The sequence below is a fragment of the Coregonus clupeaformis genome, chromosome 19 (assembly GCF_020615455.1).
Source record: "Coregonus clupeaformis isolate EN_2021a chromosome 19, ASM2061545v1, whole genome shotgun sequence".
Taxonomy (NCBI): Eukaryota; Metazoa; Chordata; class Actinopteri; order Salmoniformes; family Salmonidae; genus Coregonus; species Coregonus clupeaformis.
In genome coordinates this window covers 52,817,550-52,833,454 of record NC_059210.1, presented here as the reverse complement: position 1 = coordinate 52,833,454, position 15,905 = coordinate 52,817,550, and the positions used below count along the sequence as shown (strand labels likewise).

Genomic DNA, 15,905 nt, shown 5'->3' with positions numbered 1-15,905 from the left:
ATTCATGGATTTGTGTGTATAGTACACAAGACAACACATCACCCCAGCGGGCAAAGCTGGTTAAAATGACATCCTTGAAACCAGTTTGCTCACTGAAACCAGTTTGCTGACTGGGACATTACATTAATTACTTTTAATAGAGAAGCCCATATTTGTGAATCGATGATTGGACCTTTTTGTTGTTGAGAAATCTTCATACTAATCCCTAACTAAACTTATTTCTACATCTTTATTGATATAGTTTTTAAAGAGTGCTGCAGTCTGGCTGTCTTGATATATAAAGTCTACTGTAATGCTTTTATATGCAGTCATATCTGAGCTGTCACTTTGACACCCTTGGTTGTACAGTTGAATACAGAGTGGTAGAGATGGCCGCTATGTGTGCGTCACTACGTCCCTTGGTGCAGGTCCTGAGTGAATGGATTAGTTGAGTGATATTCAAGCTAAAGGCCAGTCTGAGGGAAAAGAGAGAAATGATGTCTAAAGACGCTATTGTTCTTTATCTAAACATCGAGAGCTCTATTGTCCACCACTCTCCCTCTTTGTGCGCTCCTGGCATTTCTGAAGGCTTATGGCTCTGTGATGTGATGTGACTGACTGGATAGGGTGGATTTTTTAAATGGTTTTGGTGGTAGTAGTGGTGGAGGTGGGGGTTGTCCTATTCTCAGATGATTTTTTATGGAAATCTGTAAAAGTCTAATGGTATCCTCAAATGGTATACTACCTCTAATCTTTATCACATATTTTGGTTCATTACAGTGGGACTTTATGGGAATTATATTAGGTATCACCTTTGAAAAATGTTTGAACCCATTCCCCTCAGTGATCTATACTGCCATCTATGGACGATACTGCCATCCAATGGTTGTGTATTGATCATGCACCTCCGCATGTTTTCCAGGCATATCAGAGGAGTTCATTACACCCATGTTCACCTTCTACAAAAGCATTGGGGAACTCCAGATGATGCAGGAAGAACACGCCCTCCTCACTGCCATTACCATCCTCTCACCAGGTGAGCTGCCACCTGGTCATGTGGCACAAGTTAAAATGTCATGGTCAAATCAACTGAAATCAACTCGACTATTTGGTTTGACGTTACTTAAAGATGATTGGGCCTTTTTAAAAACATGTTTCGAATGCCCCCTATCCCTCCTTCTTAGCTAGCGATGGCTAAAATTATCTGGAGTTTGTAAACCGAACCATGGAATACAGCTTCTCTTTCCCCATAGACTACTTTCAGGGTGAGAAACGATCTATCCTTTAGTTGTAAAATATTGAACTTCCCCTTTCATCTCCTCTACAGACCGGCCATACGTGAAGGGCCAGCAGGCGGTGGAGAGGCTGCAGGAGCCCATGTTGGAGGTGCTCAGGAGGTTCTGTGCCATGCAGCACCCGCTGGAGCCCCAGCACTTTGCCCGTCTCCTGGGCCGTCTGACCGAGCTGCGTACCCTCAACCACCACCATGCCGAGATGCTCACCTCTTGGCGCATGAGCGACCACAAGTTCACACCCCTCCTCTGCGAGATCTGGGATGTACAGTAAATGGTACATATAGGCTGCATGGATGGACGGATGGATGGGTGGATGGGGGTGTGGAGAGGAAAAACAAACGTTTCACCTTAGTGACTCCTTTGACCATTTCAGAAGCTGCAACCATTTCAGAAGCTGACCATCTGGCCATTTCAGAAGTTCTGTCTTTGTACTTAACACCGCTTTGAGATGTTGTAAATGAATATTGTGTAGGCTATGCTCAGGTGTTCTATGAGCCTTTGTGATGGACTACTTGAATGTGACTGCCTGTTGCCAAAGAAACTTGGAGACATTATTTAAAGAAAATATCTCCCAATGGGATAATGGACTTATATTGTCACATTTGCCAGATTTTGGAGAAAGCAATGTGATAACACCCCTAGCATTGACAATTCATGTTTTAATCACTCATTAAACATCTTTTGACTGATAGACTTTGTTTACCGTAGTCATGTTATTGTCCTTTAATCGTGTTTATACTCATTGGGCAGGTTTCCCATAAGCAAGCTCATGGAGAATATTCATTGACATTGCTTTTTAGTCCAGGCTTAATTTGTTTCTGGGAAATCGCCCCATAATATTTGAGTATGGGTAGTCAAACTGAGCTCACCTCAATAACCTAGTTATGAACCACAGATGTTTACACTTCCTGAAATATTTCTCACAACATAACTAGATTGGAATACCCATATGACATAGTTACTATTGTGGCGGCAAATATAATAAAAATGAGGATTTTAACCTCATGTGAACCCTATGGGGTCATATTTCAGACTTTCTCAATATGATTGCTTGTCGATAGCATGATATCATATCCCCTGTTTATATTCAGATACCGTACATTAAGGAGAAGCCATTGTTCATGAACAATTGCCATTTATCAGATTATTCATTGTTCAGATAGCACACATATGACATATTCCTACCTTAAGGATACTGTTTATATTCAGATAGATTGAGGAATGATTATAATGGTTTACAATCAGACTGACATGCAAATACTTTTGGTGTCAGGGAAAATGTATCCGGAGTAAAAAGTACATATTTTCTTTAGGAATATAGTGGAGTAAATGTAAAAGTTGTAAAAAATATATATAAATAGTAAAGTGAAGTACACCACTGAAACCACTGACCTCTAATAACAATGGGAACTAAAGGGAAGAACACTGACCTGATCATTCAAAAAGTGAAAAGAAAAGGAGATCTGCTTCAGGTTTGCTTTTCGGTAAAACATTTGACTACAGCATTTGTTTTACACATTCATGCATTTGTAATTTAGTTCCATTTGTTGAGAAACCCATAATATTCCAAGATCAAAGTAACAAACAAAAGAAAAAAGGAAAAACATGTCCGTCCTCAATAAATGGCACCGGCTGGGGACACATAGCCGTTGTAAGAACATGGCCCATCCTCCGCTTCAGAAAATGTAAGTGCTTATTATGATGCACAACTGATTTACTGTGAGAACGCTCTCATTTGTCACAATTGCCATTGGGAACCTTGTGTGCATAACATTTTGAGACACCCATTTCAACAATGTGTATTTAGCTTTGGAAATCAGGGCTGTGAACTTAAGCAATAAAACACTTGTATTAATTATTTTCCGCTCACTGAGTTTACTTTACCTACATGGGGGAATCACAACTCCTATATTTTTCTTCAGACTTCTAATGCACAAAATGCATCATACACAAAATAAGTTGCCTGGGGATCAAAATATCAACCCAAGATTTAATTTCTATAGACAAGGAAGTTAGCAACATCTACAGCAGAAACTATGATCTGTATTTTCCCCTCTCTAAAAAAGTACCCTCTCCTCCCACTGTGAACCAGAGAGTCTACTCTATATAAACCTCATAGTGTCACGATCGTCGGTAAGAGATGAGGACCAAGGCGCAGCGTTGCAGACGAACATACTCTTTATTTATGATACACGATCAAAACAACAAAACGATAACGTGACAGTCACTGGTCAAACACAAACCAACACGAACAAGATCCCACACACACGAAAGAAAACAGACTGTTTAAATATGGCTCCCAATCAGAGACAACCAGCAACAACTGACACTCGTTGCCTCTGATTGGGAGCCACTCTGGCCAACATAGAAATAGCACCCATAGAATTTACACCATAGAAACAAAACACATAGATCTACACACCCTGGCTCAACATAACAGTGTCCCCAGAGCCAGGGCGTGACAGTACCCCCCCTAAAGGCGCGGACTCCGACCGCGTCAACCAAATACCACAGGGGAGGGACCGGGTGGGCACTCCGCCTAGGCGGTGGATCCGGCTCCGGGCCTGATCCCCGCTCCCTCTCCAACCCCCCAAAGTACCCCTGGTCCGGTCTGGCCCCGCTGGCCGGAGCTGGACTGCACACTGATGGAGCGGATTGCTCTAGCTCCGGCGTAAGGCATCTGACCGGTGCCGAACCAGGCACCAGTGGAACAGGCACGGGCCGTGCCGGACTGACGACGCCCACCACTGGCTTGGTGTGGAGAACAGGCACGGGCCGTGCTGGACTGACGACGCACACCACTGGCTTGGTGTGAGGAGCAGGAGCGGGCCGGACCGGGCTGGCGATGCGCACCATAGGCTTGGTGCGGGAAGCAGGAGCGGGCCGGACCGGGCTGATGATGCGCACCCCTGGCTTGGTGCGTGGAGCAGGAACGGACCGGACCGGGCTGACGATGCGCACCCCTGGCTTGGTGCGTGGAGCAGGAACGGACCGGACCGGGCTGACGATGCGCACCCCTGGCTTAGTGCGTGGAGCAGCAACGGGCCGAACCGGGCTGACAATACGCACCCCTGGCTTGGTGCGTGGAGCAGGAACGGCCTGGACCGGGCTGACGACTCGCACCCCTGACTTGGTGCGAGTGGCAGGAACAGGCCGGAACGGGCTGGCGACGCGCACCCTAGGCTTGGTGCGGGGAGCAGGAACAGGCCGGGCCGAGCTGGCGACACGCACCGTAGGCTTGGTGCGAGGGGCAGGAACAGGCCGGGCTGGGCTGGCGACGCGCACCGTAGGCTTGGTGCGGGGAGCAGGAACAGACCGGACCGTACTGGGGACACACACCACTGGCCCTACACCGGGATCTGGAACGGGCCGGACCGGACTGGTAACACACCCCAGTACCTCTCGCCGTGCCTCTACACCTTCCTTCCCTTCTTTGACCAGTGGCCCCCGTAACCTGGCGGCCTCCTCCGCCAACCCGCTGGACCGCTCTATCGCAGCCTCCTGCTGCCCCGACGTCGTGAGCCCCCCCCCTAAAAAAATTCTGGGGGTCTCTCTTCCCCGTGCGCCAGGCCTCTATAGTTCTCGCCCAACTCTCGCTCTTCTGCTTCCAACTCCCGCCATTCAGCTCCTCATTTGGCTTGACCCAATCAAAACTCTTCCTCCACTGTTCCCAAGTCCACCCTCTCTGCTCCTCACTAGGCTTGACCCAGTCGAGGTTGCCACGAAGATCTGCTAGCGATTCCCCTGGCGATGGCTCCTGGACACGCTGCTTGGTCCCGTTTTGGTGGGATCTTCTGTCACGATCGTCGGTAAGAGATGAGGACCAAGGCGCAGCGTTGCAGACGAACATACTCTTTATTTATGATACACGAACAAAACGATAACGTGACAGTCACTGGTCAAACATAACAGTGTCCCCAGAGCCAGGGCGTGACACATAGGTTCTTCGAGGCACGGTAACAATAGCACAATTATGGATAAGGAACAGAGAGAGCTTACATCCAGGTATCTCACCCATTTTCATAAAATATGCAATATTTTTCCATTTGAATCCAAAATGTCCGTTTTGGGATTCATATTAAGTATACAGAATCTATCATATACAGTGGGGAGAACAAGTATTTGATACACTGCTGATTTTGCAGGTTTTCCTACTTACAAAGCATGTAGAGGTCTGTAATTTTTATCATAGGTACACTTCAACTGCGAGAGACGGAATCTAAAACAAAAATCCAGAAAATCACATTGTATGATTTTTAAGTAATTAATTTGCATTTTATTGCATGACATAAGTATTTGATACATCAGAAAAGCAGAACTTAATATTTGGTACAGAAACCTTTGTTTGCAATTACAGAGATCATACGTTTCCTGTAGGTCTTGACCAGGTTTGCACACACTGCAGCAGGGATTTTGGCCCACTCCTCCATACAGATCTTCTCCAGATCCTTCAGGTTTCGGGGCTGTCGCTGGGCAATACGGACTTTCAGTTCCCTCCAAAGATTTTCTATTTGGTTCAGGTCTGGAGACTGGCTAGGCCACTCCAGGACCTTGAGATGCTTCTTATGGAGCCACTCCTTAGTTGCCCTGGCTGTGTGTTTCGGGTCGTTGTCATGCAGGAAGACCCAGCCACGACCCATCTTCAATGCTCTTACTGAGGGAAGGAGGTTGTTGGCCAAGATCTCGCGATACATGGCCCCATCCATCCTCCCCTCAATACGGTGCAGTCGTCCTGTCCCCTTTGCAGAAAAGCATCCCCAAAGAATGATGTTTCCACCTCCATGCTTCACGGTTGGGATGGTGTTCTTGGGGTTGTACTCATCCTTCTTCTTCCTCCAAACACGGCGAGTGGAGTTTAGACCAAAAAGCTCTATTTTTGTCTCATCAGACCACATGACCTTCTCCCATTCCTCCTCTGGATCATCCAGATGGTCATTGGCAAACTTCAGACGGGCCTGGACATGCGCTGGCTTGAGCAGGGGGACCTTGCGTGCGCTGCAGGATTTTAATCCATGACGGCGTAGTGTGTTACTAATGGTTTTCTTTGAGACTGTAGTCCCAGCTCTCTTCAGGTCATTGACCAGGTCCTGCCGTGTAGTTCTGGGCTGATCCCTCATCTTCCTCATGATCATTGATGCCCCACGAGGTGAGATCTTGCATGGAGCCCCAGACCGAGGGTGATTGACCGTCATCTTGAACTTCATCCATTTTCTAATAATTGCACCAACAGTTGTTGCCTTCTCACCAAGCTGCTTGCCTATTGTCCTGTAGCCCATCCCAGCCTTGTGCAGGTCTACAATTTTATCCCTGATGTCCTTACACAGCTCTCAGGTCTTGGCCATTGTGGAGAGGTTGGAGTCTGTTTGATTGAGTGTGTGGACAGGTGTCTTTTATACAGGTAACGAGTTCAAACAGGTGCAGTTAATACAGGTAATGAGTGGAGAACAGGAGGGCTTCTTAAAGAAAAACTAACAGGTCTGTGAGAGTCGGAATTCTTACTGGTTGGTAGGTGATCAAATACTTATGTCATGCAATAAAATGCAAATGAATTACTTAAAAATCATACAATGTGATTTTCTAGATTTTTGTTTTAGATTCCGTCTCTCACAGTTGAAGAGTACCTATGATAAAAATTACAGACCTCTACATGCTTTGTAAGTAGGAAAACCTGCAAAATCGGCAGTGTATCAAATACTTGTTGTTTCGGCCGAGGCTGCCTCTCTCCCTTGTTCGGGCAGGCTTCGGCGTTCGTTGTCTCCGGAATACTAGCTGCCACCGTTGTATGTTTCATGTTCGTTTGCTTTTGTCTGATTGTTGTCACACCTGTTTTCATTTAGTGTCATTAATGTCCTATTTAGTTCTCGTTGTGTTTGTCAGGTGTTGTGTGTTATTGATTTTTGTCTGTCGTGTGTAGGGCTGATGTTCGCTATTTCGCTCGGTTGAGCTTCCCTCCACTGCGTGGAGTGTTTACGCACCTGTGTAGTGCGCATTTGTTTTGTTCGCCTTCGTGCGTTATTTCGCCTACGGGCAAGTGTTCTCGTAATTTCCTTGTTGGAGAGTTACTAAAGTCTGTTGGACTATACTTCGGTGTCCTGTGTTTGATTCCACCACTACACCCACCTACAGCACGCGTGACAGAATAACACACCTTAAAATGGAATCAGCAGGAGCCGCAGCAGCCCAGACGATGCTGGAGGACCAGGTTCGGGAACAACGGGACCAGATCCTGCAGATGGGGACCGCACTGCAGGAGGTGATCACCACCATTCGAGGCTGGGGAACGCCTCCACCGCTACCCTCCCTGCCAGCACCATCGGCCAGTCCGCCCATTCCAGCACCGGAACCCCGAGGAGTCCGACTCTCGCTCCCGAGGTCCTACGATGGAACCGCGGCCGGGTGTCAGGGATTCCTTCTCCAGGTGGAGCTGTACCTGGCCACCGTGCACCCGGCGCCCTCGGGACATGAGAGCGTGTCCGCCCTGATCTCCTGCCTTTCCGGGAAGGCATTGGAATGGGCCAACGCGGAGTGGAGGAAGATCGACGCGGACACCATCACGTACGACGAGTTCTCCCGCCGCTTCAGGGCGGTGTTTGACCATCCCCGGAGGGGAAAGCGGCGGGGAGCGTCTGGTCTTCCTCCGCCAGGGGAGGAGGAGTGCGCAAGAGTTCGCCCTCGAATTCCGTACTCTAGCGGCAGATGCAGGGTGGAATGATCGGGCTCTCGTCGATCACTACAGGTGTAGTCTACGAGAGGACGTCCGTCGGGAGCTGGCTTGTAGGGACACCAGCCTCTCGTTCGACCAGTTGGTCGACATGTCCATCAGGCTGGATAACCTAGTAGCTACCCGCGGACGTTCCGAGGGGGGTCCGTCCATTTCACCCTCCAGCGCCTCCGAGCCGTGTCCCATGGAGCTCGGGGGTGCTGGCGCTAGAGAGAGGAGGGGTCGGCTTACTAGGGGGTCCATCCCCTGCACCAACTGTGGTCGGGGAGGACACACCGCGGCTAGGTGCTGGGGGTGGCCTCCTAGGGGAGAGGACGACAGGTCCCGCACTGGGGATTCCTTCCAGGTGAGTAGGCGCCCCACTCACCCAGAGCTCTCTATTGCACATTTCTGTTTGCCTGTGAGTTTTCCACAGGTAGCACCTCATTCCCAGCATAAGGCGCTGGTAGATTCAGGCGCGGCTGGGAATTTTATTGATAAGAAATTTTGTTTAGCTTTAGGGATTCCCCTTCTTCCTGTTGATGTCCCTTTCCCCGTTCATGCCCTAGATAGCCGTCCGTTGGGTGCGGGCTTGATCAGGGAGGTCACTGCGCCACTTAGGATGTGTGCGCAGGGGGGTCATCAGGAGATGATTCAGCTATTTCTGATTGACTCTCCTGCGTATCCGGTGGTGCTGGGCATGCCCTGGTTGAGTACCCATAACCCATCTATTTCGTGGCAGGAGAGGGCTCTGATGGAGTGGTCTGCCCAGTGTGTGGGTAGATGTTTAGGCGTTTCCGTAGGGGCTACCTCGGTGGAGAGTCCAAACCAGGTGCCCGCATTGCACGTTCCCCCTGAGTATGGGGATTTGGCTATTGCGTTTAGTAAGTCGAGGGCAACGCAGTTGCCGCCCCATAGGCAGGGAGATTGTGCGATAGACCTCCAGGCAGGAGCTGCGCTCCCACGGAGCCATGTGTATCCTCTGTCTCAGGAGGAGAAGAAAGCTATGGAGACTTACATAGACAAATCTCTGAGACAAGGATACATACGGCCTTCCACTTCCCCTGCATCCTCGAGTTTCTTTTTTGTGAAGAAGAAGGATGGTGGTTTGCGCCCATGCATCGATTACCGTGGTCTCAATCAGATCACGGTGAAGTACAGTTATCCACTCCCGCTGATTGCGACCATGACTGAGTCCTTGCATGGGGCGCGTTTCTTCACTAAATTAGATCTCAGGAGCGCGTACAACTTGGTGCGCATCAGGGAGGGCGATGAATGGAAGACAGCCTTTAGTACCACCTCGGGCCATTACGAGTATCTTGTCATGCCATACGGGTTGATGAACGCTCCGTCAGTTTTCCAATCATTCGTGGATGAGATCTTCAGGGACATGCAGGGGCAGGGGGTCGTGGTGTACATAGATGACATTCTCGTGTACTCGCCTACCCGTGTCGAGCATGTGGCCCTGGTGCGCAGAGTGTTGCGGAGGCTGGTGGAGCACGACCTGTATGTTAAGGCAGAGAAGTGTCTGTTTTTCCAGGAGTCGGTCTCCTTTTTGGGGTATCAGTTGTCTGCGTCAGGGGTGAAGATGGAGGTAGACCGGGTGTCAGCCGTGCGTAATTGGCAAACACCAACCACTGTGAAGGAGGTGCAGCAGTTTTTGGGGTTTGCGAATTACTACCGGAGGTTTATCTGGGGTTTTGGACAGGTGGCAGCTCCCATCACGTCTCTCTTGAAGGGGGGCCCGGTGCGTCTGCAGTGGTCTGCCGAGGCGGACAGGGCATTTGGGAGGCTGAAGGACCTGTTTACCTCGGCTCCAGTGCTGGCGCATCCGGATCCCTCTTTACCATTTCAGGTAGAGGTGGACGCGTCTGAGGCCGGTATAGGAGCCGTGCTTTCACAAAGATCAGGCGCGCCACCTAAACTCCGCCCCTGTGCTTTTTATTCCAAGAAGCTCAGTCCGGCGGAGCGAAACTATGACGTAGGGGACAGGGAGCTGTTAGCCGTGGTACAGGCCCTAAAGGTGTGGAGGCACTGGCTTGAGGGGGCTCAACACCCTTTCCTCATTTTGACGGACCACCGTAACCTGGAGTACATCCGGGCAGCGAGGAGGCTAAACCCTCGGCAGGCTAGATGGAATATGTTTTTGACCCGGTTTACATTTAAGATCACGTACATCCCTGGGTCCCAGAACGGTAAGGCAGATGCGCTGTCTCGGCGGTATGACACGGAGGAGAGGTCCGTGGAGCCCACTCCCATACTGCCGGAGTCGTGTCTGGTGGCACCGGTAATGTGGGAGGTCGATGCTGAGCTCGAGCGGGCGTTACGCACCGACCCTAGTCCACCACAGTGCCCGGAGGGTCGGAAGTACGTTCCGCTCGAGGTTCGGGATCGATTGATCTATTGGGCTCACACGTCACCCTCCTCTGGACATCCGGGTATCGGCCGGACAGTGCACTGTCTTAGTGCCAAGTACTGGTGGCCCACGTTGGCAAGGGATGTGAGGGTTTATGTTTCCTCCTGCTCGGTGTGCGCCCAGTGTAAGGCGCCTAGACATCTGCCTAGGGGTAAGTTACTACCCCTGCCCGTGCCACAACGACCATGGTCCCACCTCTCGGTGGATTTCCTTACTGACCTTCCTCCTTCACAGGGGAATACCGCTATACTGGTCGTTGTGGACCGGTTTTCTAAGGCCTGTCGTTTGCTCCCCATGCCGGGCCTTCCTACCGCCCCTGCAAACTGCCGAAGCCCTATTCACCCATGTGTTCCGGCACTACGGGGTACCCGAGGATATTGTGTCTGATCGAGGTCCCCAATTTACCTCCAGAGTCTGGAGGGCCTTTATGGAGCGGTTGGGGGTCTCGGTGAGCCTCACCTCGGGTTACCACCCGGAGAGTAATGGGCAGGTGGAACGTGTAAACCAGGATGTGGGCAGGTTTCTTAGAACATACTGCCAGGACCGGCCGGAGGAGTGGGCAAGGTACGTTCCCTGGGCCGAAATGGCCCAGAATTCCCTACGCCATTCCTCCACTAACCTAACCCCTTTCCAATGTGTGTTAGGTTACCAGCCGGTTCTGGCACCCTGGCAGCAGAGCCAGATCGAGGCTCCTGCGGTGGATGAGTGGGCGAGGCGCTCGGAGGAGACATGGAACGCTGCACACGTCCACCTGCAGCGGGCCCTCCGACGTCATAAGGCGAGCGCCGATCTCCACCGCAGTGAGGGACCGGTGTACGCACCTGGTGATCGAGTCTGGCTCTCTACCTCCGCCTGCCCTGTCGGAAACTGGGTCGGCGGTTTGTAGGGCCATTTAAAGTCCTGGGAAGGTTGAACGAGGTGTGTTATAAATTACAGCTACCTGTTGAATATAAAAGTATTAACCCCTCGTTCCATGTGTCCCTTCTCAGGCCGGTGGTAGCTGGCCCACTCCAAGAAAGTGAGATCAGGGAGACTCCTCCGCCCCCATTGGACATCGAGGGGGCACCGGCGTACTCCGTGAGGTCCATCTTGGATTCGAGACGTCGGATGGGGGGTCTCCAGTATCTAGTGGAGTGGGAGGGGTACGGTCCGGAGGAGCGGTGCTGGGTGCCGAGGAGAGACATTTTGGACCCGTCTCTCCTGACGGAATTCCATCGTGGGCACCCGACGCACCCTGCTCCGCGTCCTCCGGGTCGTCCCCGAGGCCGGAGTCGGCGCACGTCTGGAGCCGCGCGTCAAGGGGGGGGTACTGTCACGGTTTCGGCCGAGGCTGCCTCTCTCCCTTGTTCGGGCAGGCTTCGGCGTTCGTTGTCTCCGGAATACTAGCTGCCACCGTTGTATGTTTCATGTTCGTTTGCTTTTGTCTGATTGTTGTCACACCTGTTTTCATTTAGTGTCATTAGTGTCCTATTTAGTTCTCGTTGTGTTTGTCAGGTGTTGTGTGTTATTGATTTTTGTCTGTTGTGTGTAGGGCTGATGTTCGCTATTTCGCTCGGTTGAGCTTCCCTCCACTGCGTGGAGTGTTTACGCACCTGTGTAGTGCGCATTTGTTTTGTTCGCCTTCGTGCGTTATTTCGCCTACGGGCAAGTGTTCTCGTAATTTCCTTGTTGGAGAGTTACTAAAGTCTGTTGGACTATACTTCGGTGTCCTGTGTTTGATTCCACCACTACACCCACCTACAGCACGCGTGACACTTGTTCTCCCCACTGTATCTTATGTATGTATTTTGTGCAAGTGATTTAAAAGCAAAAAAGCTATAGAAGTTATATTTTATTGATTCTAAGAAATGTAAAATATTAAGAAACATTTAAAGAAAAGTGATAAAAGATGTAGGTTAATTTTAAGTGCTTTTTAACTTTCACCAATAGTATTCAATAGTGACTTTTCTCCATGCATCAAGAGATCCTGGCACGAGTGAAGAGAGGTCCCTGTCATCCAGGATGAACAGACACTTCAGACATGAGCACAGTTTCTGAAATGGCTGACCTGCTGTATCGGTGGCATGCTTGTATTTATTCTTGCCATATTGAGTAAGGTAAGATGATGTTTTAGGAAAGATTTTTCTGTGATAGGTCTTTTTCAGATGTTATAAAAAAATTTTTTTTACGGATTGTATTTGTACATTAACAAAATCCATTCCAACAGAAAGTACAACACTTTATGTAAATATATGAAATAGTGTATTTATTTTCTGGTTAGTTCTGGGTCTAGATAAAACCCTGTACAACTGATGTTATTTTGATTATTTTGCAGTCATGCTTTCTGCTTCTGATAACACTGTCGAGCACCCTCTTCGTCGCGGTCAGTTGTGTAGTGATTTGCACCAAGCCTCCTTCTCCTCATCAAAAGTCTGTGGGAATTCATCTTCAAGGGCTCTGAGAAACCGATAGGGAAGACAGTGGTGTGGGTAAGCACAGGGTGTTTGATGGGAATTCATCTTCAAGGGCTCTGAGAAACCGACAGGGAAGACAGTGGTGTGGGTAAGCACAGGGTGTTTGATGGGAATTCATCTTCAAGGGCTCTGAGAAACCGACAGGGAAGACAGTGGTGTGGGTAAGCACAGGGTGTTTGATAGGAATTCATCCCTTTTATTCCCCATAACAATGGTTACCTCTATCTATGGGTGGTTGGTCACATTTCTCTTTGCAGGAACAGTATAACTTCCAGTAGACACCTCAGAAGATGTTCCATTTTCTAGCATTCCAAATGCTTTCCTTTACCTACTGTATTCCTATTGTAATCCTTATTTAATGCTGATGGTTCATTGTTTTGAACCGTTTTCCTCATGAAATGCTAGTAGCAAATAGTTGGATCTGTGTGTTCCATGTGCTGTGTATAGAGTTGCTGGTGGAGGTGGGAACAGCAGTCCTTACCTTCGTCATCATGCCGTTCTTCGACAATATGACCAACGTGAAGATGTAGAACAGCGTCGTCCTCCTGTCCTCAGTCCTCAGGTGGGCGCCCAGTATGTTGCCAGAGAACAGAATAGATTCATAATTCCCTCCATCCTCTCTATCGGCCTCATTCTGATAGGCTACCTGCTCTTCGCCCTGAGTTACCAGCTGGGAGAACAGCACAGAGAGATGGGCCTCTGGGTTGGCCTGGCCATCACTGGGACCCACTTTATCTCTGTGAATTGGTGGGAGAACTACAGCAGCCTCTATAGAAGCTCCTTCCTGGACAGTATCTCTGAGGACATTGGGAGATCCAGGAATGTGGTATGTATTCTCTCCAGCCTGGTCCGACTCCTGGTCACTTCGGCTGTGGTGGGGGGCGTACGTCCCTCTGTCGGGGGGTGGGTTTGATGCTGTCCACTGTGCACATCTGGTTCTTCCAGATCCAGTGCATTGAGAGGACCCAGGACCTGTTTGTATGGAAGATCCACAAAGGGGCCTTTCTGGAACAGTCCATGTTGCTCAACATACATTTTGAGATTCAGAAGGACAGCAAGCAAAAAAGGTAGGATTGCTCCAGTTTCTGTGAAGTGTGAGAAAGTGTGTGTGTGTGTGTATATGTGTGGTGTGTGTGTTTATAATAATGTATTTCCTTAATCACCAGGGAAACAGATCCAGTTACAGTGTACCTGTATGCAACACTGTGGCATGAGACCTGTGACGAGATGATGAAAATAATCATCCACATTTTCAGGTAAAGTCTGGAAGCAATAATTTGTTCCCACAAATGATAGAATGATGAATGACCTCTTTCTTTACCAGGCTGGACAAATACAGGCCAAAGAATAACCCCAGCAATGATGTGAGCTTTGAGTCTCACACCCTCTCCCCCGCCTTATATAGGTGACCTTCATTTATTTCATCTTCATTGCCATGTGGCTTGTGACAAAGTTCTGGAACCTCGATCTACATCAGAATCCCAAATCTCCATCTCAATGTGTCCCAGACTGGGAACCATATCTACCTGGATCCTATAGGAAAGATGGTTCGGTTGAGCTTTGCATCCTTGCTACTGGTGTAGTTCTTTGCCATGGTGTATCACAGGTGATTTTGTTTACAATGTGTCTTTAGTTTTCATCCAATTCTAAACCCTCATATGCAAAATACTCTCAGTTGTACACTGTGATTTAATTTAATTTAAATTTAACACTGTCATTTAATTTAAAGCTGAAGTCCTTGGTTGTACATCCATTTTTTTACATATAAATTACAGATTCTTGAAGAATATCTTATAAATGCCTTATGAGCTTAGTTCAACTGTCGTACCCCATCAGAACCCAAAATACAAGCTTGTTTTACTCCAATGTTTGTAAACAAAGTAAATGTAATGAAAACACGGTTAAAACTATAATTTGGATATCATGGATGGTCAGTCCTTGCATCAATAGCTCTGTGTATGAATTTGAGAGTGGTAAAATGTATCCAGGCCCATCCCTCAGCTGTTTACCAAAACACAGTTGAGGTGACCACTTTGTTATTGTTTCAAAGGATTCTAGCTTTAATAGCATTAACTTTTAATCCCATTACCGATATGTCCCATTTTTCCATTCTATAACAGCTATTACATTATTGTTCAATTAGTTTTATTTTATTATTATTTTATCTACACTCTGATCCATTTTGTGGCATTCATGGACACAGAATCCAAGACTAGGAGAAGACTTGTGAAACAATCATGGCAGTATTCAGTCGATGAGAACCAGGTAAATGTAGTGAGTAAATACTTTTTTGATCATTTCTTTTACCTTGAAGTCACAAGTCAAAAAGTCATCAAAATCATGATATAAATCATAGCATAGATATATCATCCTTGATCTGTAGTTGTGTGACTTTATCCTCTAACTCTGAACTCTTCACAGATTCTTGACTTGGCTCAGTAGCAGTGACTGTGTGAGGTTTAAATGAGTGTGTACAGCACAATATTGGAGAATCCACTGCTAGTTGGTGATGGATAGTGGTGGCTGAGCTGGAAGCGATGGGTCTCTCATAGGATAGGGCGCAAGCTGCGGCCAAAGACAGACTCCAGTGGCAGAAGATTGTTACGGCCTTATGTCCACACCTGAGATGAGGAGGACAGAGTAAATAATGCTTGTTGAATTCAGAGCAAACATTGCCTGCATGCTGTATGTCAAGCAACGTTAGAAAGTGCTTTGCTAAAGTCTATGAGGCTTCAAGGAGTGCCTGCTCAAATTGAGCAAACTGCACATGAAGTCAACTACTCAGGATCAGCAATGTTACGCTCTTTTGAATACATTTCTGAGTACAAAGTAAGCTATGTTAGCTACTTACTACTTGTGGTATTTGCTGTATTTACCTCTGAATGATTGTACTGACAATTGTTTATATCATGCGGATGTGCTGTTTACGAAATGGATAGAGATAACTCATCTGAATTCTTACATCAAATCTGAACAATATTTTTGATTGTGCTCAGGAAAGAAATCTCAGATAAACTTGAGAAAGGCTTGAGAATCGCTGACACTGGTTGAGAATGTTGAGT

The 15,905-nt window shown here is 48.3% G+C and overlaps 1 protein-coding gene across 5 annotated transcripts in view; it reads left to right on the top strand.

Moving 5' to 3' along the window:
- The window catches only part of LOC121532254 (bile acid receptor-like), a 37,557-nt gene extending 35,592 nt beyond the window's left edge, over window positions 1–1,965 (top strand). For all 5 annotated transcript variants that reach the window (XM_041838090.1, XM_041838085.1, XM_041838086.2 and 2 more), the window contains 2 exons: window positions 902–1,015; window positions 1,307–1,965. In XM_041838090.1, the coding sequence (XP_041694024.1) occupies window positions 902–1,015; window positions 1,307–1,545 (353 nt within the window). In that variant the 3' untranslated portion in view covers window positions 1,546–1,965. The remainder of the gene's footprint in view (window positions 1–901; window positions 1,016–1,306) is intronic.
- Window positions 1,966–15,905: the final 13,940 nt, after the last annotated feature.